This window comes from Bos javanicus, chromosome 4 (genome assembly GCF_032452875.1).
Source record: "Bos javanicus breed banteng chromosome 4, ARS-OSU_banteng_1.0, whole genome shotgun sequence".
NCBI lineage: Eukaryota > Metazoa > Chordata > Mammalia > Artiodactyla > Bovidae > Bos > Bos javanicus.
The window spans coordinates 69,014,034-69,036,809 of record NC_083871.1 but is presented as its reverse complement, the minus strand read 5'-3'; the positions used below and the strand labels follow the sequence as shown (position 1 = coordinate 69,036,809).

The 22,776-nt window shown below is 36.8% G+C and overlaps 1 protein-coding gene across 8 annotated transcripts in view; it reads left to right on the top strand.

Moving 5' to 3' along the window:
- TAX1BP1 (Tax1 binding protein 1) overlaps positions 1-22,776 on the top strand; it is an 84,090-nt gene that overhangs the window by 30,580 nt on the left and 30,734 nt on the right. For 6 of the 8 annotated variants that reach the window (XM_061414270.1, XM_061414269.1, XM_061414272.1 and 3 more), the window contains 8 exons: positions 5,072-5,220; positions 5,308-5,398; positions 10,366-10,551; positions 15,793-16,017; positions 16,561-16,707; positions 17,064-17,187; positions 18,450-18,553; positions 22,291-22,416. In XM_061414270.1, coding sequence (XP_061270254.1) covers positions 5,072-5,220; positions 5,308-5,398; positions 10,366-10,551; positions 15,793-16,017; positions 16,561-16,707; positions 17,064-17,187; positions 18,450-18,553; positions 22,291-22,416 — 1,152 coding nt within the window. The remainder of the gene's footprint in view (positions 1-5,071; positions 5,221-5,307; positions 5,399-10,365; positions 10,552-15,792; positions 16,018-16,560; positions 16,708-17,063; positions 17,188-18,449; positions 18,554-22,290; positions 22,417-22,776) is intronic. The other 2 variants (XM_061414274.1, XM_061414273.1) reach the window with 1 other exon arrangement.

Genomic DNA, 22,776 nt, shown 5'->3' with positions numbered 1-22,776 from the left:
ACCAATGCTCCTGAATCCTGTTTTTCAAATAGGACTAAAATGGGCTATGACCCTGTTAAGTTTTCTAATTAGTTCATAATCTTTTGGTGAATTCCATCTATGAATGGAATGTTTTCATAAAATAAATTATATTCTTAACTTGAATATTGGTAATTTAAGATGTCCTTCAAGATATTTTGAAACCAAATTCTTTTGGGTGGTACTCAAACAATATGGTGGCTCAGAGGTTAAAGCGTCTGCCTGCCTTGGAGGAGACCTAAGTTCGATCCCTGGGTTGGGAAGATCCCCTGGAGAAGGAAATGGCAACCCACTCCAGTATTCTTGCCTGGAGAATCCCATGGACGGAGGAGCCTGGTGGGCTACAGTCCACGGGGTCGCAAAGAGTCGGAGATGACTAAGCGACTTCACTTTTAAACAATATTGCTTAAACAATATGAGGAGCTTGTTATGAACTCTTGTTTATATTCGTATTGTTTTGATTCTTAAGTTTCACAAATCAGGTAGGGTAAAGAATCTGCCTGAAATGCAGGAGATGTGGGTTTGATCCCTGGGTCAGGAAGATTCCCTGGAGAAGGAAATGGCAACCCACTCCAGCCTTGCAGGCTACAGTCTATGGAGTCACAAAGAGTTAGACATGACTTCGTGAGTAAACAGCAAGGTGTAGGGTACCTTGAGACGTTACCAGGCATTTGGGAGTTACCATAAGTACATGAGTGAGAGAACGTGAAAGATCTCTCATATAATGGCTCTGTCTAGTGTGACCTCTTCAGTTTAATTCAGTTGCTTAGTCGTGTCCGACTCTTTGAATCGCAGCACACCAGGCCTCCCTCTCCATCACCAACTCCTGGAGTTCACTCAGACTCATGTCTATTGAGTCGGTGATGCCATCCATCCATCTCATTCTCTGTTGTCCCCTTCTTCTCCTGCCTTCAATGTTTGACAACATCAGGGTCTTTTCCAATGAGTCAACTCTTCTCATGAGGTGGTCAAAGTACTGGAGTTTCAGCTTTAGCATCATTCCTTCCAAAGAACACCCAGAGCTGACCTCCTTTAGAATGGACTCGTTGGATCTCCTTGCAGTCCAAGGGACTCTCAAGAGTCTTCTCCAACACCACAGTTTAAAAGCATCAATTCTTCGGCGCTCAGCTTTCTTCACAGTCCAACCCTCACATCCATACATGACCACTGGAAAAACCATAGCCTTGACTAGACGGACCTTTGTTGGCAAACTAATGTCTCTGCTTTTGAATATGCTATCTAGGTTGGTCATAACTTCCCTTCCAAGGAGTAAGCATCTTTTAATTTCATGGCTGCAGTCACCATCTGGCAGTGATTTTAGAGCCCCAAAAAATAAAGTCTGACACTGTTTCCACTGTTTCCATCTATTTGTCATGAAGTGATAGGACCAGATGCCATGATCTTAGTTTTCTGAATGTTGAGCTTTAAGCCAACATTTTCACTCTCCTCTTTCACTTTCATCAGGAGGCTCTTTAGTTCTTCTTCACTTTCTGCCATAAGGGTGGTGCCATCTGCATATCTGAGGCTATTGATATTTCTCCTGGCAATCTTGATTCCAGCTTGTGCTTCTTCCAGCCCAACGTTTCTCATGATGTACTCTGCATAGAAGTTAAATAAGCAGGGTGACAATATACAGCCTTGATGTACTCCTTTTCCTATTTGTAACCAGTCTGTTGTCCATGTCCAGTTCAAACTGTTGCTGACCTGCATATAGGTTTCTCAAGAGGCAGGTCAGGTGGTCTAGTATTCCCTTCTCTTGAAGAATTTTCCACAGTTTATTGTGATCCACACAGTCAGAGGCTTTGGCATAGTCAATAAAGCAGAAGTAGATGTTTTTCTGGAACTCTCTTGTTTTTTCTATGATCCAGTGGATGTTGGCAATTTGATCTCTGGTTCCTCTGCCTTTTCTAAAACCAGCTTGAACATCTGGAAGTTCACGGTTCATGTATTGCTGAAGCCTGGCTTGGAGAATTTTGATTACTAGCATGTGAGATGAGTGGAATTGTGCGGTAGTTTGAGCATTCTTTGGCATTGCCTTTTTTTGGGATTGGAATGAAAACTGACCTTTTCTAGTCCTGTGGCCACTGCTGAGTTTTCCAAATTTGCTGGCATGTTGAGTGCAGCACTTTCACATCATCATCTTTCAGGTTTGAAATAGTTCAACTGGAATGCCATCACCTCCACTAGCTTTGTTTGTAGTGATGCTTTCTAAGGCCCACTTGACTTCACATTCCAGGATGTCTGGCTCTAGATGAGTGATCACACCATTGTGATTATCTGGGTCGTGAAGCTCTTTTTTGTACAGTTGTTCTGTGTATTCTTGCCACCTCTTCTTAATATCTTCTGCTTCTGTTAGGTCCCTACCATTTCTGTCCTTTATTGAGCCCATCTTTGCATGCAGTGTTCCCTTGGTGTCTCTAATTTTCTTGAAGAGATCTCTAGTCTTTGCCATTCTATTGTTTTCCTCTATTTCTTTGCATTGATCGCTGAGGAAGGCTTTCTAATCTCTTCTTGCTATTCTTTGGAACTCTGCATTCAGATGCTTATATCTTTCCTATTCTCCTTTGCTTTTCACTTCTCTTCTTTTCACAGCTATTTGTAAGGCCTCCCCAGACAGCCATTTTGCCTTTTTGCATTTCTTTTCCACGGGGATGGTCTTGATCCCTGTCTCCTGTACAGTGTCATGAACCTCCGTCCATAGTTCATCAGGCACTCTCTCTATCCGATCTAGGCCCTTAAATCTATTTCTCACTTCCACTGTATAATCATAAGGGATTTGATTTAGGTCATACCTGAATGGTCTAGTGGTTTTCCCTACTTCAATTTAAGTCTGAATTTGGTAATAAGGAGTTCATGATCTGAGGCACAGTCAGCTCCCAGTCTTGTTTTTGCTGACTCTATAGAGCTTCTCCATCTTTGGCTGCAAAGAATATAATCAGTCTGATTTTGGTGTTGAGCATCTGGTGATGTCCATGTGTAGAGTCTTCTCTTGTGTTGTTGGAAGAGGGTGTTTGCTATGACCAGTGCGTTCTCTTGGCAAAACTCTATTAGCCTTTGCCCTGCTTCATTCCGTATTCCAAGGCCAAATTTGCCTGTTACTCCAGTTGTTTCTTGACTTCTACTTTTGCATTCCAGTCCCCTATAATGAAAAGGACATCTTTTTTGGGTGTTCTAAAAGGTCTTGTAGGTCTTCATAGAACCATTCAACTTCAGCTTCTTCAGCATTACTGGTTGGGGCATAGACTTGGATTACTGTGATATTGAATGGTTTGCTTTGGAAACGAACAGAGATCATTCTGTCGTTTTTGAGATTGCATCTAAGTACTGCATTTTGGACTCTTTTGTTGACTATGATGGCTACTCCCATTTCTTCTGAGGGATTCCTGCCCGTAGTAGTAGATATAATGGTCATCTGAGTTAAATTCACCCATTCCAGTCCATTTTAGTTCACTGATTCCTAGAATGTCTACATTCACTCTTGCCATCATCTCTTGTTTGACCACTTCCAATTTGCCTTGATTCATGGACCTGACATTCCAGGTTCCTATGCAGTATTGCTCTTTACAGCATCGGACCTTGCTTCTGTCACCAGTCACATCCACAACTGCGTATTGTTTTTGCTTTGGCTCCATCCCTTCATTCTTTCTGGAGTTACTTCTCTACTGATCTCCAGTAGCATATTGGTTGGGCACCTACTGACCTGAGGAGTTCCTCTTTCCGTATCCTATCATTTTGCCTTTTCATACTGTTCATGGGGTTCTCAAGGCAAGAATACTGAAATGGTTTGCCATTCCCTTCTCCAGTGGACCACATTCTGTCAGACCTCTCCACCATGACCCACCTGTCTTGGGTAGCCCCATGGGCATGGCTTAGTTTCATTGAGTTAGATAAGGCTGTGGTCCTAGTGTGATTAGATTGACTAGTTTTCTGTGAGTATGGTTTCAGTGTGTCTGTCCTCTGATGCCCTCTTGCAACACCTACCGTTTTACTTGGGTTTCTCTTACCTAGGGCGTGGGGTATCTCTTCACGGCTGCTCCAGCAAAGCTCAGCCGCTGCTCCTTACCTTGGGCTAGGGGTATCTCCTCACTGCCGCCTTTCCTGACCTTCAACGTGGGATAGCTCCTCTAGGCCCTCCTTCGCCCGCCCAGCCACCACTCCTTAGACGTGGGGTAGCTCCTGCCGGCCGCCGCCCCTGACCTCGGACGCGGGGTAACTCCTCTTGGCCGCCTCTCCTCGGGCATGGGGTCCTCCCGGCTTCTGCTCCTGACCTCGGACGTGGGGTAGCTCCTCTCGGCCACGCTTGCGCCCGCGCTTAGTGCGCTGGTCGCAGCTGCCCTTGCTTAGTGCACCGATCTCTTGTCTAAATTGACGTGATAAGATTTTTTAGTTATCTGTTTAAGATGGTAAAGAATCTGCCTGCAAGGTGGGAAACCTGAGTTCAGTGCCTAGATCAGGAAGATCCTCTGGAGAAGGGAGTGACTTCCCACTCTAGTATTGTTTGCTGGAGAATTCCATGAACAGAGGATCCTGGTGGGCTACAGTCAGTGGGGTTGCAACGATTCAGACATGATTAAGCAATTAACACTTTCACAGTACCCATTGTATTTTCATAATTATCAGTGGTGCTTAGTGACTTATGCTAGAAGAAGTGGGTGTTAACCTTGGTTAATATCATGAAAACTGTTTTGTCATTGGAGTAACAGTAGAAAGCAAGATGTGTAAAAAAAAAAAAAAAACCAAAGTGACTAATTTTCAAGTTCTCCTCACTTTCATCGCCTGTCCTCTGGTGGAGAAAGGCCTGAAATCATCCCACAGAGTGTGTGAAAAGTCCAGGAGAAAAGTTAGTAATTGTTTAATTTAGTATTTAAAAAGTTTATTGTATGTTACCATTTCAGGTAACATACATAACATAACATTTTAGTTTTTATTCTTATAAAGTTTGGAGGGGACAAATGAGGGATTAAAATTTTAAGGATAGATTTCTTAGAAATATACAAATTTGTATTTCTGATTATGTTTTTGTTTCTCAAAATATTTTATTATTGTTTCTAAGGCTCTTACTAAAGTCTCACAAAGTTTAAAAATGGAAAATGAAGAATTTAAGAAGAGATACAATGATGTTACGTCCAAAGCTCTCCAGCTTGAAGAAGATATTGTGTCAGTGACTCATAAAGCGATTGAAAAAGAAACTGAATTAGACAGGTATTTCTAATATTTTAAAAACATCTTCATGTTTTAAAAATGTTTTAAGAAAGTTGTTTATGTTAATGTTATTTGACTTTAACTCAGTTTAAAGGACAAACTCAAAAAGGCACAGTGTGAAAGAGAACAACTTGAATGTCAGTTGAAGACAGAAAAGGATGAGAAGGAACTTTATAAGGTAATTTATTCCTTACATTTTTATTAGTTATCTTTTGCTGTGTAGCATATTGCCCCAAAACTTAGTGTTCAGGAATTTGGGAGCAATTTAGCTGAGTGGTTCTGGCTCAGAGTCTCTTGTGTAGTTGCAATCAAGATGTTGGCAAGGGCTGAAGTCCACTAAAGGCTCTCAGTTAGAACTGGGGGATGTGCTGTCAGAGTGGCTCGCTTACATGACTTTTGGCAGGAGGTCCTTCAGTTTCTTGGAATGTTGCCTCTTCAGTGGCTGTTTGAATGTCCCCACAGTATGGCAATCAACTTCTCTCAGAGTGAGCCATACAAGGGAGAGAAGGAGGAAATCAATACATTTTATGACTTGGTCTGCAAGTTGTGCACTGATGCTTCTTCTTTATCTTACTAATTAGAAGCAAGTCACTCCAGCTGATACTGGAGAGGGGAATTAGGCTCCACTTCTTTAAGAGAGGAGAATCAAAGGATTTAGGGATATATTTTAAAACTACCTCATTGTGTATAGTCCCTAAAAGTTTTCAGGAAGTTTAAGTTACTGGTATTTTAGATACTTAGCAGGTAATGTATAATAAGTCAGAGATTTTTAATGGTAATAAGATAGCCGTTGATCAGGATTTGTGCAACTAATTTTCCCCTTTTAAGAGTATATAAATGTTAGTGAGAGGATTAATTTATTTCAGTGATGATCATATTTTAGTTTGCCTTTTGGAAATATCTAAGAGACTTTCATTTTAAAAAAGGATTCTGTAGACAGATCTTCACCTTTTAGAGTTTTTTCTCCTTTCCTGTTTAAGCAGCTCTAAAATAGGATAGTGAGTGTTAGTTGTCAATATTGTGGATACATATTGGGACTTGAAGCAGTTCTTGAAGGCAGTTCAAGATTAGGAATTTCAAGAACATTCTGAGTTAAGTATTACTTGGATAGATTTAATCTCTTTATTAGAGAACAGCACTCCTATAATTATGGTATATGTTAAAAATAAAGCATAACTTCATATATTCAGTATTTGAGAGTCTCGTCTCAATTTGTACTAAAAATGTAGAATATGATTTATTTATTGCCAGTAGGTTTTCCCCTTCTTCTTATTAAAAAATAACTATTCACTTATTTATATCTGTTGATAAGCTCTGTGCCATCATTGGGTACTCAAGTATGAAATTCCAAATCTTTCCTGAGAATCACCTCTTTTTTTTCTTCATTTTTATTGAGATACCATTGACATACAGTACTTACAAGTTTATGGCATAAGCATAATGGTGTATATCATGGAATGATTACCACAATAAGTTTAGTGAACATTCATCATCTCATATAAATATAAAAGATTTTTTGCCCTGGTGATGGGAACTCTAGGGATTTACTCTCAATAACTTTCATATATAACTTACAGTGGTGTTAATTTTAGTTACTGTGTGATATGTTATATCCCTAATACTTATTTATCTTTTAACTGGAAGTTTGTACCTTTTGATTAGTTTATCTAACGCCACCTCCCTTCACTCTCTGTCTCAGGTAACCACAAATCTGACCTGTTTTTTTTCCATGAGTTTGTTTTTGAAGTTTAATTTGACCCACACAAAACTATATTTAGTTCTGGGTGCATAGCATTGTGATTTTATATTTTTATACATTTCAAAATGATCACAGTAAGTCTAGCTACCACCTGTCACCATACAACGGTATTGCATGATTATTGACTATATTCAACATGCTATATATTTCATACCTGTGACTGATTCTGTTTTTATAACTATGTACCTGTTAATCTTCCTCACCTGTTTCTCTCATCCCCCAGCCAGCAACCACTTGTTAGTTTTCTTCATCTGTCATTCTTTTTTATGTTCATTTGTTCTGTTTTTTAGATAACACACGTAAATGAAATAGTATGGTATTTGTCTTTGATTTATTTCACTTAGGTCCTTCCATATTGTTGCACATGGCAAAGTTTTTCTTTTTTTTATGGCTGAGTAATATACCTGTGTGTGTGTGTGTGTACACATACACACAGCATCTTCTTTATCCTTTGATCTATTGATGAGCACTTAGGTTGCTTTAATATCTTGGCTTTTGTAGATAATACTGCAGTAAACATAGGGGTACTTGTATCTTTTCAAATTAGTATTTTGTTTTCTTCAGATAAATATCCAGGAGTGGAATTGCTGGATCATATGGTTCTACTTTTTAACTTTTTGAGGAATCTCCCTACTGTTTCTCCATAGTGACTGCACCAATGTACATTCCCACCAGCAGTGCAGAGGGGTTCCCTTTTCTCCACATTCTTACCAGTACTTGTTATTTGTTGTCTTTTTGTTAGTAGCCATTCTCAAGACTGAGGTGATATATCATTGAGATGAGGTGTTTGATTTGTATTTCGTTGATGATTAGTGATCTTGAACACATTTTCATTTGCTTGTTGATCTTCTGTATGTCTTCTTTGGAGAAATGCCTGTTCAGGTTCTCTGCCTGTTTTTTGATATTGAGTTGTATGGGCTCTTTGTATATTTTGCATATTAACTCCATGTTGGTTGGATATATCACTTCAGATATCTTTTCCCATTCAGTAGGTGTCCTTTTCATTTTGTTGATAGTTTCCTTTGCTGGGGAAAGGCTTTTTAGTTTGATGTAGTACCATTTATTTTATTTTTGCCTTTGATTCCCTTGCCTGAGGAGGCATATCCAAAATTTTTTGCTTAGACTGATATCAAACAATCTACTGCCTTTGTTTTCTTCTAGAAGTTTTATGGTTTCAGGTTTTACATTTAAGTCTTTAATCCATTTTGAGTTTATTTTTACATATATGGTGTGAGAAAGTAGTTTAGCTTGATTCTTTTGCATGTAGCTGTCTAGTTCCCCCAACACAAGTTTGTTGAAGAAATTTTCTTTTCCCTGTTGTAATATTCTTGCCTCCTTTGTCATAGACTAATTGCTTATATAAGTGGGGTTCATTTCTGGGCTCTCTGTTCTGTTGATCAGTGTGTCTGGTTTTGTCCACTACCATACTGTTTTGATTACTCTAGCTTTGTGGTATACAAAGTATAGTTACTGTGATATCCTGCATTAAAAAAATAAAGATTATATGATCATCTCAGTAGATGCAGGAAAAGCTGTTGTCAAAATTCAACGTTTGTGATAAAACTTCTCAACGAAGTGGTTAAGAAAGAACATAACATAATGAGTCATATACAAGGCCACAGCTAACATCATAATGTACTCAATGGCGAAAAGCTTGAAAAGTACTTCCTAAAAGATCAGGAACAAGACAAAAATACCCACTCTCATCACTTTTATTCAGCATAGTATTGGAAGTCATAGCCATCGTGATCAGACAAAGAAAAGGAATTCAAATTGCAAAGGAAGTAGTAAAACTGTCACTGTTTACAGATGACATTATACAGAAAACCCTAAAGATGCCACTGAAAACCTGCTGTTCATCATTGGGTTTGGTCAGGTTGCAAGATACAAAAATAATATATAGACTAATAATAATCATCTGCATTTCTGTATACTAACAGCAAACTCTTGGAAAGAGAAATTAAAACAATCCCATTTACAGTCAAAAAGGGTGAAATATCTAGGAATAAATCTAATGAGTAAAAGCCCTGTAGTGAGAAAACAGACAGAGATGGAAAAAAAAAAAAAATGAAGGTAACACATATGGAAAGATACACTGTGCTCATGGATTGGAAGAATTAACATTGTTAAAATGACCATACTACCCAATCTACAGATTCAGTGCATTCCTATCAACATATCAATGATATTTTTTCACAGAACTAGAATAAATAATTCTAAAATCTGTATGGAAAAACAAAAGACCCTGAATAGTCAAAACAGTCTGGAGAAAAACAGCTGGAGATATTAGGCTCCCTTATTTCAAACTATACCACAAAACTACAGTTGTCTCCCTCTTATTTTGGGGGTTGGTTAATTCTTTTTTAATCTTTAAAAATTTTTGCTTTGAAAATTAAAAAAAAAAAATCAGGTCTACTCTGCACCTCACTGCAGAACATAGAAACATTTTGCATGTTTATGGGTTATACCCATTCTGTTTCTTGGAACAACCATCTTCAGAGCATGAGAGAGAGAGAGAGAGAGAGAGAGTGTGTGTGTGTGAGAGAGAGAGAGAGAGAGGAGAGAGAACAGGAGATAAAATAGTAAAGACTCACTGATGGATGATTTTATGGTTTGACTCTTCAAGGAGTAGTGCCCAAATAGAATATTTGGTTTTTGAACAGATTTTGTGAAAAAGGGAAATATTAATAATACTGATATCTTAGGAAAGTTGCAGTTGCATACTGCAGTTGAAAGTTGCAGTATGCAGTTGCATAGAAACTACTTTCAACTGCAGTTTAAATTTTAAAGATACTTGTACTCTTTATAATTTCAGTTATAGAATTTGATTTGCATATGTACTGTGAATAGCAGCAGCCAGAGTTCCTGGGAAAAATCAATATAGTTGGGTTAATTAGTCAATAAATATATTTTTAGGCACATAGGAGGTAAATGACATAGTACTTTTTCCATAAGCAAGAAATTTAATTGTTTACGGTATCGTTCTTGAATGTACTTTGATTTTCTTGAATCTGGTCATGCCTTTATATATGAATATGCCTGTAACATGTTTCCCCAAAAGAACAACCAAATTCATTTGTAATTTTAAAAAGAAATAATGTAAAATTAGTAAAAGGGAAGATTTTGGAGATCAGGTAATGTTAGACCTTAGAATTAATCTCTGTGGAAAACTAAAACAATAGCAAAACTTAGAAAAGTTGTGTTCTGCTTCCATATACTTGGGTAATCATTTGGCAAAATTTGCTTTCCTGATTCCTTGCTTAGTGAGTCTTTCCTTTCCTTGATCATATTTGGGTTAGAGATAAATAGTGATACTTTAAATTATTGAGGAACTTAGGCTATGGAGTTAGAAAGAATATTCTTGGCATTTTCAATCACTGTTTCAGGTACATTTGAAGAATACAGAAATAGAAAATACCAAGCTTGTGTCAGAGGTCCAGACTTTAAAGAATTTAGATGGGAACAAAGAAAACATGATTACTCATTTCAAAGAAGAGATTAGCAGACTACAGTTCTCATTGGCTGAAAAGGAGAATCTGCAAAGGACCTTCTTGCTTACAACCTCAAGTAAGGTAAGTACTTTTGCAATACGCATTTGAAGACTGTAAAGTATTATCCCTGTTAAATGTATGCAGTGTGTTTTTATTTTTTGTCTTTAACTCCCCTCAACTTCTGTTTTGGAAAAAGTTCAGACTTATAGAAGAGTTGAAAAAACAGAAAATTGAATACATATATCCTTCAGTATTTTGCCACCTTTATCTTCCCTATTTATATGCCCCCTACAAGCCATTTGAAAGTCAGTTGTAGGCATTGACATTTCATCCTAAATATTTTTGAAAGTCTCTCTTATCAACAGTTACATTCTGTTGTAGATCCATAATACCTAAGAAATGTAACCTAAGAAATTTTATATTGATATGATAATAGTCATACTTGTATATGGGGCTTCCCAGGTGGTGCTAGTGTTAAAGAATCCATCTGCCAGTGCAGGAGACTCGAGACGTGGGTTTGATCCCTGGGTTGGGGAAGATCCCCTAGAGTATAGGAAATGGCAACCCACTCCAGTATTCTTGCCTGGAAAAATTCCAGGTCCAGAGGATCTTGCTGGTCCATGTGGTCGCAAAAGAGTCCATGGGGTCACAGAAGAGTTGGACATGACAGCACGCGTGTGCACACGCAGGCACGCACACACACACACATATGTAGTTTTAGTCCACATTGAAATTAGTCCACTTATATTGTAAAACCTTCTTTAAAATTTTTTGATGCTGGGTAGTCAGAAACCATACATTAATGATTATTGTTATATTCTTGGTCTGCTTTACAGAACAGTGTCCTTAAACCTTTTGTCTGTGATGACATTGATAGTTTTGAAGAATTCAGACTGGTCTGAGAGAGTGTTCTATATTCTAGTTTTGTCTGTTGTTTCCTCATGACTAGATTGCAGTTAGGTATTTTTGGCAAGAAAAAGATGGTTTGTACATTCTGTTGCAGTTACATCAGAAGTCATATAATACCAGTTCCTTTCTTTCTGATGATAGGTTTAATCTGTTGTTTGAAGTTATGTCTGCTTCTCTCTCCGTTACGTTGGTGTCTTTCCTTCTTTGTGATTTATTGGATAATCTCGGGTAATACTTTGAGATCATGTGAACATCCTACTCCGCAATACTCTTTGACCAGTGTTTTTTATACTTCAATGATCCTTACCTGTATCAGTTATTACATTAATGATTGCAAAGTGGATATTTAAAAAATTGTCATTCCCTCTGTGTTCGTAGGTATTCTTTTATAATGAGGTGGTTCCCTTTTGTTCTATTCCTTTTTTTTTAATCACTGTAGACTCCCTGATTATTTTTTGTTCAGTATATTATACATTATACATCATCATTCTTGTTTATACTTAAGTTGTCCTATAGCTAGGGGGGAGCCTTTCCAGACCTACATTTGTATCTTTCTGATATATTCCCCCTAATGCTTTGAATACTTCCTTGTTTTGTGGTTAGAACTTTGTGTTAGGTTTTAGTTTTAGGTTCAGACCTAAATCTGGTATTACCAATTTTTCCAAAGAGCCTGATTTTTTTTTACATTCGAGAAAGGTAGTTCGAAACCAAGAACTGAATCCTTTTGCTACTTTGTGCTTTAATTAGATATTTTAAGTCTTAAATTTATATTGATGTCTCCAATTCAAATCCAGTACTTCCTAGGGGTCTTCTTTATCTTCTTCCTTTCCATACTTATGTATACCTTCTCCCAGCTTCCAAAAGTGAAAGTCGCTCAGTTGTGTCCGACTCTTTGCGACCCCATGGACTATACAGTCCATGGAATTCTCCAGGTCAGAATACTGGAGTGGGTAGCCTTTCCTTTCTCCAGGGGATCTTCCCAACCCAGGGATGGAACCCAGGTCTCTTGCTTTGCAGGCAGATTCTTTACCAGCTAGGCACAAGGGAAGCCCAAGAATACTTGAGTGGGTAGCCTATCCCTTCTCCAGTGGATCTTCCTGACCCAGGAATTGAACCGGTATCTCCTGCATTGCAGGTGGATTCTTTACCAACTGAGCTATCAGGGAAGCCCCCGCAGCTTTCAAACATTATATTTATTCATGTTGTTTAACCAGCTTCCCTGGTGGCTTGGATGATAATCTTCCTGCAATGCAGGAGACCTGGGTTTTGATCTCCGGGTTAGGAAGATCCCCTGAAGAAGGAAATGGCTACTCACTCCAGTATTCTTGCCTGGAGGATCCCATGGACAGAGGAGCCTGGAGGGCTATACAGCCCATGGACCAGCAAAGAGTCAGACACAATTGAGTGACTAACACTTTAACTTTTCAACTAGCTGCACGCACCATTAGTTTCAGAATTATTATCTCAACACCATTTCTATCAGTATCTCTGCTAAATAAAAACTAAGATTTTTCCAGATTTTATCTTAAAATATATTTCACTAAGGACGTAGAGACTTCAGTCAGTCCAGTCGCTCAGTCATGTCTGACTCTTTGCGACCCTGTGGACAGCAGCACGCCAGGCTTCCCTGTCCATCACCAACTCCCGGAGCTTGCTCAAACCCATGTCCATCGAGCTGGTGATGCCATCCAACCATCTCATCCTTTGTTGTCCCCTTCTCCTGCCTTCAGTCTTGCCCAGCATCAGGGTCTTTTCCAGTGAGTCAGTTCTTCGCATCAGGTGGCTAAAGTATTGGAGTTTCAGCTTCAGCACTGGGGGGGGTGGGAGGAAGGTTCAAGAGGGAGGGAACATATGTATACCTGTGACTGATTCATGTTGATGTATGGCAGAAACCAACACAATATTGTAATTATCCTCCAATTAAAAATAAATTATAAAAACCCTTTCTTACCTGTTTTCATAGGTAAAATATTTTCATTAGTTTCTAGTATATCCTTCATGTTTGTTTTTACAAAAATAAACTTGGTGCATGTGTGTGCATGCACATAGCCTTCTCTGTCTCCTTTCTTTAAGTGAAAGTGGCTCAGTTGTGTCCGACTCTTTGTGATCCCATAGACTCTACAGTCCATGAAATTCTGCAGGCCAGAATACTGGAGTGGGTAGCCTTTCCCTTCTCCAGGGCATCTTCCCAACCCAGGGATCGAACCCAGGTCTTGCACATTGCATGTGGATTCTTTACCATCTGAGCCACAAGGGAAGGCCTCTTTCTTTAAAGGGGGATATTGTTTATACTCTTTTTTCCTTTGCTTTTCTTCATTGAACTATATATAGATGGGAAATCATTCCCTATCAGTTCATAGAGATCTTCCCACTTAAAAAAAAAAGGGTATATAATACTATGTTATATAAATTTAATTTGATTTATTCATTATAATTGGAATAGTTTTATGTGGTTTATGAACTGAACTGAACTGATGTAATGTTTTTTAGTTGTGTACAGTCCTTAGGTATTATAAAAGCATGGTGCAGTAAACATTCTTGTACAGTATCTAGGCACATGTATAAATCTGTGGAATAAATTGCTCAAAGGACAGTTGCCAGTTTGAGGTTTTAAATTTTCATAATTAATTCAAATGCCTTTCCAAAAAATTTATATATCAACAGTGTATGACATATACTACTGCTAGTAATGGCTGCATAGATTTTCATTTTATGGAGGGTATATCATAGTTTATAACAAAATTCTCATATTGTTAGAGATTTTTTATTTTTAATAATTTTTCATAGTATTTTACTTAATCCCTGCAAAACTAACCCTGCCAAACTAAAGCTGTATTTAGGAACTCATGAAAATAAAAGATGAAAAGCCATGTGTTTTTCAAAGGTGTTGATGAATGTTTCAAAAATCTGATAAAGGCTGTATCACTTGTAGATAATAATGAGCCCACATATTTGCAGATGTGCTAATTTTCCTAAACCATCCAAATATTAGAGTTAATTGGTTTTCAGTCTTAGTTTGAAAGAAGAGGAATGGTATTTGTTTTACCTTCTTGGACTGTTGATGAGTTGAACATTTTTTTCTATGCATAATAGCTATTTAAAGAAATCCATACCTTTCTCCAAATTTCTTTTTTCTTTTGTTTAAAATATTTTCTTTTTTTTTAATATTTTCATTTTTTATGGGTTAGAAAATAGTTTCAATGCTTTTTCCCCTTTCTGGCATATAGAAACTGATAACATTTATATATTATCTTTATTAATGTTATACTAGAAAGATTTTCTTCACCCAGCATTACATAAATAATCATACACATTTCCTTCTAAGGAGCTAACAATTTAAAAACAGAATGGTTGCACTCTTTATGAGTTTATTTCTAGAATAAAAAGGAATGTTGGAATAAGCTAGATTTATTGAGCTCGTATTGTCTTGTTTATATTACAGAAAGTGGCGATTTTAACTTTTCAAAGATACTTTTAGGTTTGGAGAAAGGTGCTAATTACAGGTTAGATCATAGGAAACGTTTTTTTAACCAAAATTTTTAGAGTTACAATGAAGTTTTTATAATTACTGTTATTAGTTATTATAAAAAACGAGGGTTGGTAGTTCTAGCTGGAGAGATTCTGCGAGACAGAAGCCTCCATTTGAGTCTCTGTTCAGCCAAGACTGTAAGCATTGGTTATGTTGCTTGACTTCCTGTATTTCAGTGTCCTGAATTACACATATAGTGATAGTATTGATAGCCAATGCATAGGGCTGCTATATGCTATGCTATGCTGTGCTAAGTCACTTCAGTCATGTCCAACTCTGTGTGACCCCATAGACGGCAGCCCACCAGGCTCCCCCGTCCCTGGGATTCTCCAGGCAAAAACACTGGAGTGGGTTGCCATTTCCTTCTCCAATGCATGAAAGTGAAAAGTGAAAGTGAAGTCGCTCAGTCGTGTCCGACTCTTCGCGACCCCATGGACTGCAGCCCACCAGGCTCCTCCATCCATGGGATTTTCCAGGCAAGAGTACTGGAGTGGGGTGCCATTGCCTTCTCCGGTTGCTATATGGGGGTCTCTAAAACAAAGTCACATCTCAGATTTTTTATAGGCTTATATATGGAGAAGAGGGAGGCAGAGGATAAGATGGTTAGATAGCATTACTGACTCAGTGGACGTGAAAGTGAGCAAACTCTGGGAGATAGTGAACGACAGGGAAGTCTGGTGTGCTACAGTCCATAGGCTGCAAAGAGTTGGACCCTACTTACTGCAACTGAACGAACAACAACAATACTTCATCTCAGTTGTGAATATAAAAGCAATATTTAATTTAAAATTTTAGATCTGTTGAAATAGAAATAAACATTGTTTCTGCTTCTGTTTTTTACTTGAATGGTTTAATTACAAATACATTTATCTGCCTTTCTTCAGGAAGATACATTTATTTTAAAGGAGCAACTTCGTAAAGCTGAAGAACAGATTCAGGCAACACGGCAAGAAGCTGTCTTTCTGGCTAAAGAACTTAGTGATGCTGTAAATGTGCGGGATAAAACAATGGCAGATCTGCATACTGCACACTTGGAAAATGAGAAAGTAAAAAAGCAGTTAACTGATGCACTGGCAGAGCTTAAACTAAGTGCTGTGAATAAAGATCAGGTAAAGCCAGTTAATTTTGAATTTCCATTTTGGTCAAAAACTCATTATAAGCTTATGAAAGAGAATGACTTATGCTAAAGTAAAATTGAGGTCAGATTCCTGGTCACAGAATTTTAAATTTCCATTCATTTTGTTTAGTCATTGTAACTTCTTCAGTTGAAATTAATACAAGTTTTTAGAAAATTTTCTGTAAGCAAATTCCTAATTGTTAGTAAAAACTGCTTTGATAACAGGTATATATTGCTTTGCTTAGAATTTCTTATTTACTTGCAGCATAAAATGATACTGTGGTTATTTAACATAGTAATGCTTACTTCTCAGGATGTAGATGATTCTTTTCTAGTTTTTTCTTTAGTAAACCTTAGTCCTTGGAATATAAAGCTGAAATTATTAGGAGAGCTAATGTGACTCTGTAGCCAAAACTCCAAAACAAATAACATTAATTGTCAAGAGCAAAAAAAGGGAAAATGAAGTTGGATTTACTACCACATTGTGAGATATGAGATTTTTATGTTTCTCTTAGAGAAAAAGTTTGTTTCCTAGGAAAAGACTGATACACTGGAACATGAACTGAGAAGAGAAGTTGAGGATCTGAAACTTCGTCTTCAGATGGCAGCAGATCATTATAAAGAAAAATTCAAGGAATGCCAAAGGCTCCAAAAACAAATAAATAAACTTTCAGATCAATCGGTAAGTGTAATTCATCATAGTAAAATAATTCCTTCATCAATATTTTTGTTTGAAAATCAGACTTATAATATTGTACCTTTTGAATATAATTTCTCTCTGCTTGATGTCACATTATTGGCCCAATATTGTTGTGATACATTTTTTTAAAAATTGGTAATTTTTATTTGTTGGAGAAATAAAATGTTCTCTTGTAACATTTAGTCAGTAAAGGGATGTGTGTAACTTTTAGACTTTAACCTTTAAGACAGCAATAGCTTTATGGACTTCCAGGATTTATTTATAAGATACATAGTTACTTAAGGGGAAGGATAGATGTGCAACTCATTTAACAGTTGATTGTTAACAATTTTGAATAGGCTAATAGCAATAGTGTCTTCACAAAGAAAATTGGGAGTCAGCAGAAAGTGAATGATGCCTCAATAAACACAGACCCAGCTGCGACTGCCTCTACTGTAGATGTAAAGCCACTGCCTTCTACAGGTAGAAATCTTTTAGACTTTTTGTATAAAGTGTTCTGCCTTGAAAAATATTTATGCTTGTTTATACTGCCTCTTTCATGGGTAAGAATTTTAGGGAGCTTGTAAAAAATTCTTGTAAGTCAGGGATTGAGGCAAAGGGAAAGTAAGGTCTAAAAGTCATCCATGTGGATAAATATACAAAATATGAGTGTAAACTCATATTTATCTTTGTGAGCACGTTCTCAAGTGTTAATTAGATGAGCTGGTGTTTTTAAGTGCAAATGCTTATAGTATTTAGTCTGTAGGAAAAGAGCTAAGAATTGAAATTTTAATTTTAGCTAGCTAAAATAGCAAATTTAAAAAATAATTTTTAATTAATATTTCCCTAAATGTGTGGACTTTTGAACCATTTATGGCACTTTAATTGTATAGTTCTGTGGAGGGAAACTTAAAAATCCCTTTAGTTCTATTCACATTTCTTTCTTGCCTTGTTTTTGTTTTGTTTTGGCTGCTTCAGGTCATTAGAGTACTTTCCTTGTTAGTACACCTGTTGGTGGATAAGTTAAAATTTTTATTAGCTTATTAACTTTTAGAACAGATTAGAGAGACATAATGAGTACATGAACACATGAAAATTTAAATTAACTCGAGGTTTTCACTTTTCCTAGTGTCTTTTTTTCACCTTATGTTAAAGATGACACAATAACAAAAATAAATGCTGGAGTATATTAAAGTATATTTAATTGTGTAATGTTTGGGGCAGTTGATGTTTTAGACTTAATAAATGTAAGTTTTGTATAATATTAAATGTTTAGATTCAGCTGCTGTGGAAATAGGATCCTGCCTTTCATTTCTATACGGTATTAATAGAAGTACCAAGAAAGGTGTTATATTGACTTAAGACTTACTGAATAGTATGAAGGATTAGAAAAATGGCTTAAAATCTTTTCTCAAAGAATGTGGCTTTCCTATATATCTTATATAATAAATATATAAAGAACAATTTTTGTGGCATTTTAGAATATTTTTAGCTAGCAATTTTTTTTCTTTATTGAATGTGAACTTGATTCTAGCCAAACTATAGTGAGATTCTCATCTAATGTTTATATTGTTCCTTCTTTGTTTACTTAGTGTATGAATAGATGGTTTTGAATAAATGTTTTAAAATAAATGTTTCTCTCCTTTAGGATTCCATTTATTTCACAGTATACTGACCTTCAAGTCAGAAAGCTAATATACGGAGCAAAGTAATTTTTAGTAATCTAATTTTCTGCCTTGTTACAGCTGAGACAGATTTTGACAATCTAACTAAGGGACAAGTCTCTGAAATGACCAAAGAAATTGCTGACAAAACAGAAAAATATAATAAATGTAAACAACTCTTGCAGGTAAACTAATTCCTTGTAAGGAAGAGATTTATCAAATGTAATGGCTTAGCTTATCTTTGTTGTTTTGATTGGGTACCCCAGAGTTTGTTTCTTTGTCTTGTTTTTTAGGGGGGGTTGCGGGAGGTGGCTCTAGGACACACGGGCTCCAGTAGTTGCAGGACATAAGCTCTGCAGTTGCAGCGCATGGGCTTAGTTGTTCTGAGAGCTTCCTGCACCAGGGATCAAACTGGTGTCTCCTGCATTTGCAGGGGGATTCTTTACCACTGAGCCGCCAGGGAAGCCCTCAGAGTTTCTTTACCCTTGTATCCTGATGTTTAGTTTCACTTTTGAAGTGGGGGGTGTTCTGTGTACCTATTCATGTAGGCATGTGTGTAAAATCATGATCTAGGGAATTCCATGGTGTCCAGTGGATTAGGTCTTGGTGCTTTCACTGCTGTGGGCGTGGGTTCGATCTGCGGTTGAGGTACTAAGATCCTGCAAATGTTACATTGTAGGGGTGGGTGGGGAAATCGTGATTGTTTTCTGTTCCCCTAATATCCTTCTCTTGATAATGGGCAAGGGATTAATTGATGTTGGATGTTGTCTGTCTTCTAAGGATATATGAAAAATCTCTGAACTGCATAAAAGGAAAGTAGTCTTTTTTTCTATATATACTGTAATAATAGCAAAGACTTTCACCACATCCTAAAATGAGTAGATTTGTAAAGTGGGAAAAGGGAATGTTAACCAAGTGAATGGTTGCCTTTACTATTATTTATTTTGATTCTATTAAACTGTAATAGTAAAACATTTAAATTTTGCAGTTGTCCTAGTAGCATTCACTCTGGAGTATATAAAGGACAAAGGGAAAATGCTTCTCATTTGTATCTGATTTGGGGAAGGGAGGAAAAGGTGTTTTGTGTAGTATGTGGTTTTCATTTGTTCAGTTAAATATTTTTTTCTGTGTTTGTTTCTCTGTACATGTGGAGAGGCAAGGGGTAATTTTTAGAGCCGTGGAATGAAGTTCACATATTAGCCCAACGTTACTATAGTAATTGGGCTTCCCAGGTAGTAGTAAAGAACCCACCTACCAATGCAGGAGATACAAGAGAGACGGTTCGGTCCATGGGTCAGGAAGATCTGAAGGGGAGGACTTGGCGACCCACTCCAGTATTCTTGCCTGGAGAATCCCATGGACAGAGGAGCCTGGTGGGCTATAGTCCATAGGGTCACAAAGAGTCAGACAGGACTGAAATGACTTAACACACTACAGTAATTAATGTAAAATATTTTATGTTACAATCTTAATAATAGTTTAATGTAATCCTTAATAAGACTTTAAGCTGAGCATTTTTGTTGCTTCGGAATGATCCTTTTGTAGAGGATTGATTACCCTTGAGGTCAAAATAGTTGTTTATAAGGGACTAAACTATTTTTCAGTAAATTTTGGATGAATATTTTAAAAAACCTCATTGTATTATCAAAAGGAAGATAGAATGTTTTTTTCCAGCTAAAAACTTGTGTGTTGTAGTACAATTGAAATTCAGTAAACTGCACATATTTAAAGTTTGCAGTTTGTTTAGTTTTGCTGTATTTATAGTTGTGGAGCTATCACAGTGTCATGCTAATGAACATTTCCACTACCTTCAAATCTTTTTTGTACCCTTTTGCAACTCATTGCTCCCTCTTTCCCCTTTCCTGGGAAACCATTGGCTTGCTTTCTGCCACTGTAGATTAGCCTACCTTTTGTACAGTTTCTATAAATGGAATCATATGTACGCTCTTCTTTTCCTGCCCCCTTTCATCACAGTTATTTTGAGACTTATTTATATAGTTGCCTACTATTGGTAGTTGATTCCTTTTTATTATGAGAGTTCATTTTTTTGCCATTTAAAAAATTGTTTTCATCTTATTATTGAGTTGTGTTCTTTATTCCAGATACAAATCCTTTGATATGTGTGATTTTATCCCAGTCTGTGGCTTGCCTTTTTATTTCCTTAATGGTGTTTTTGGAGAAGGAAATGGTAACCCACTCCAGTACTCTTGCCTGGAAAATTCCATGGATGGAGGAGCCTGGTAGGCTACAGTCCATGGGGTCGCAAAGAGTCGGACATGACTGAGCGACTTCTTTCACTTTCTGTAGTTCCTTTTGGAGAAGAAAGTGGCAAACAACTCTAGTGTTCTTGCCTGGAGAATCCCAGGGACGGGGGAGCCTAGTGGGCTGCCGTCTATGGGGTTGCAAACAGTCGGACACGACTAAGCAACTAACACACACACAGTGGTGTTTTTAGAAAAAGTTTTAGTTTTGCTGAAGTATAGATTCTTAATTTATTCTTTATGTATTGTTCTTATTTTCTAAGAAAAAATTTACTAACTGAACTTGTAATGATTTTTTTCTTGTCTTCTGTTAAGTTTTGTAGTCTTAGAGTCTTTTAAGCCTGTTATTTGTGAATGGTGAGTTGTGGTACATATAGTAAGAATATTCAGTTGATCCAGCATTATTTGTTGAAAAGACTTTTTCTCTATTGAATTGCTCAAAGCATAAAGCATATTTCTTTCTTTTTTAATTAAAAAATTTTTTTAATTGACTGTGCTGTGAGGCTTGTGGGATCTTAGTTCCCTTACCAGGGAGTGAACCATGTCCCTTGCAGTGGAAGCACAGAGCCCCAGCCACTGGACCACTAGGGAATTTTTAGCATAAGGCATATTAAACTTTTTTTTCCTTACACAAAACACTCAAAATGAAATTGGCCAAGTTACCTTTTCATCTTGTTTTAAAACTCTTTTCCTTTAACATTCTAAGTTGTAGAGAAGAGCGGTGTTTAAGAAATCTACCTAGAGATTGTCTTGGTCAGGAAACCCCAATTAATATCTGAAAACAGTGGCATTATAAATATGTGATTTTTATTACCTTCTGGGCTTCCCAGGTTGCACTAGTGGTAAAGAGCCCACCTACCAGTACAGGAGACATAAGAAATGCAGGTTCAGTACCTGGGTTGGCAAGATTGCCTGGAGGAGGGCATGGTAACCTACTCCAATATTCTTGCCTAGGGAATCCTATGGACAGAGGAGCCCGGTGGGCTACAGTCCAAAGGGTCACAAGGCGTAGGGCACAATTGAAGCAACTTAGCATGCATACATGCTTGCTTTACCTCCTTTGCAAAAGTAATCTATGTTTATTGTGATATCTTAGGCATTATGGAAATAAAGAATAACGATGGTGAAAAAAATACCATTATGATCCTGATCCCCAGAAATAAGAGCTATTAATAGTTTGGTTTATTGAATTCCCTGGCAGTCCATAGGACTCTGACCTTTTACTACTGAGGGCCACGTTTCAATCCCTGGTTGGGGAACTAAGATTGTTCCCACAAGCTGTGCAATGCAACCAAAAAAATTATGTTTTTGTTTATCTTTTTCTACATAGATATCATATAAAACTGTGTTAAACAACTTTTGAAGCAAAAATGGAATTATACTGTATATTCTGTTTTGGAACTTGATCTTTTCAATTAACATATCTTGTTATTTTTCCTTGTAATTTGTATATCCATTTGTTCTTTTTCAGTAAATACATTCTGTTCCATTGTATGAATATAAATGATTTATCCAGTCTTATACTGACAGACATTTTGGTTATTTCAATTTTTATACCTTTACTATAGTGTTATAGTAAACATTCAGCCTAAGTATGTTTGTATAGATATTGGCTGTATATGGATTTAAAATCTTTTGGTAATTATACTAATTTCATTTAGGATGAGAAAACAAAATGCAATAAATATGCTGATGAACTTGCAAAAATGGAGCTGAAATGGAAAGAACAAGTGAAAATTGCTGAAAACATAAAACTAGAACTAGCTGAAGTAGTGGACAATTACAAAGTAAGCTTAATATTTATATAACTTGATACTTCTGTTACTTGTGAAAAGTGATACTTCTGAAAAGTGCTGTCTATAATTTAGTCAGTCTAAAGTTTTAACATGGGTAACTGAAATAGCATTTTCATAATATAGATAAATATGTACTATGTAGTTATGTTGAATATAGTTCATTAACTGTGAACTGAGAAAGTGGTTACCCATATGCATTGTGCTTGTGGCTTTCATTTTGTGTATTCATATGGACATGACTGAAGCAATTTAACACTAGCAACATGGCTATTAAAATTATATCTCTAAATCATGCTTAGATTTTAAGATAAAAAGTGATTATGTCATAATCCTTGTTCACTTAAAATGGTG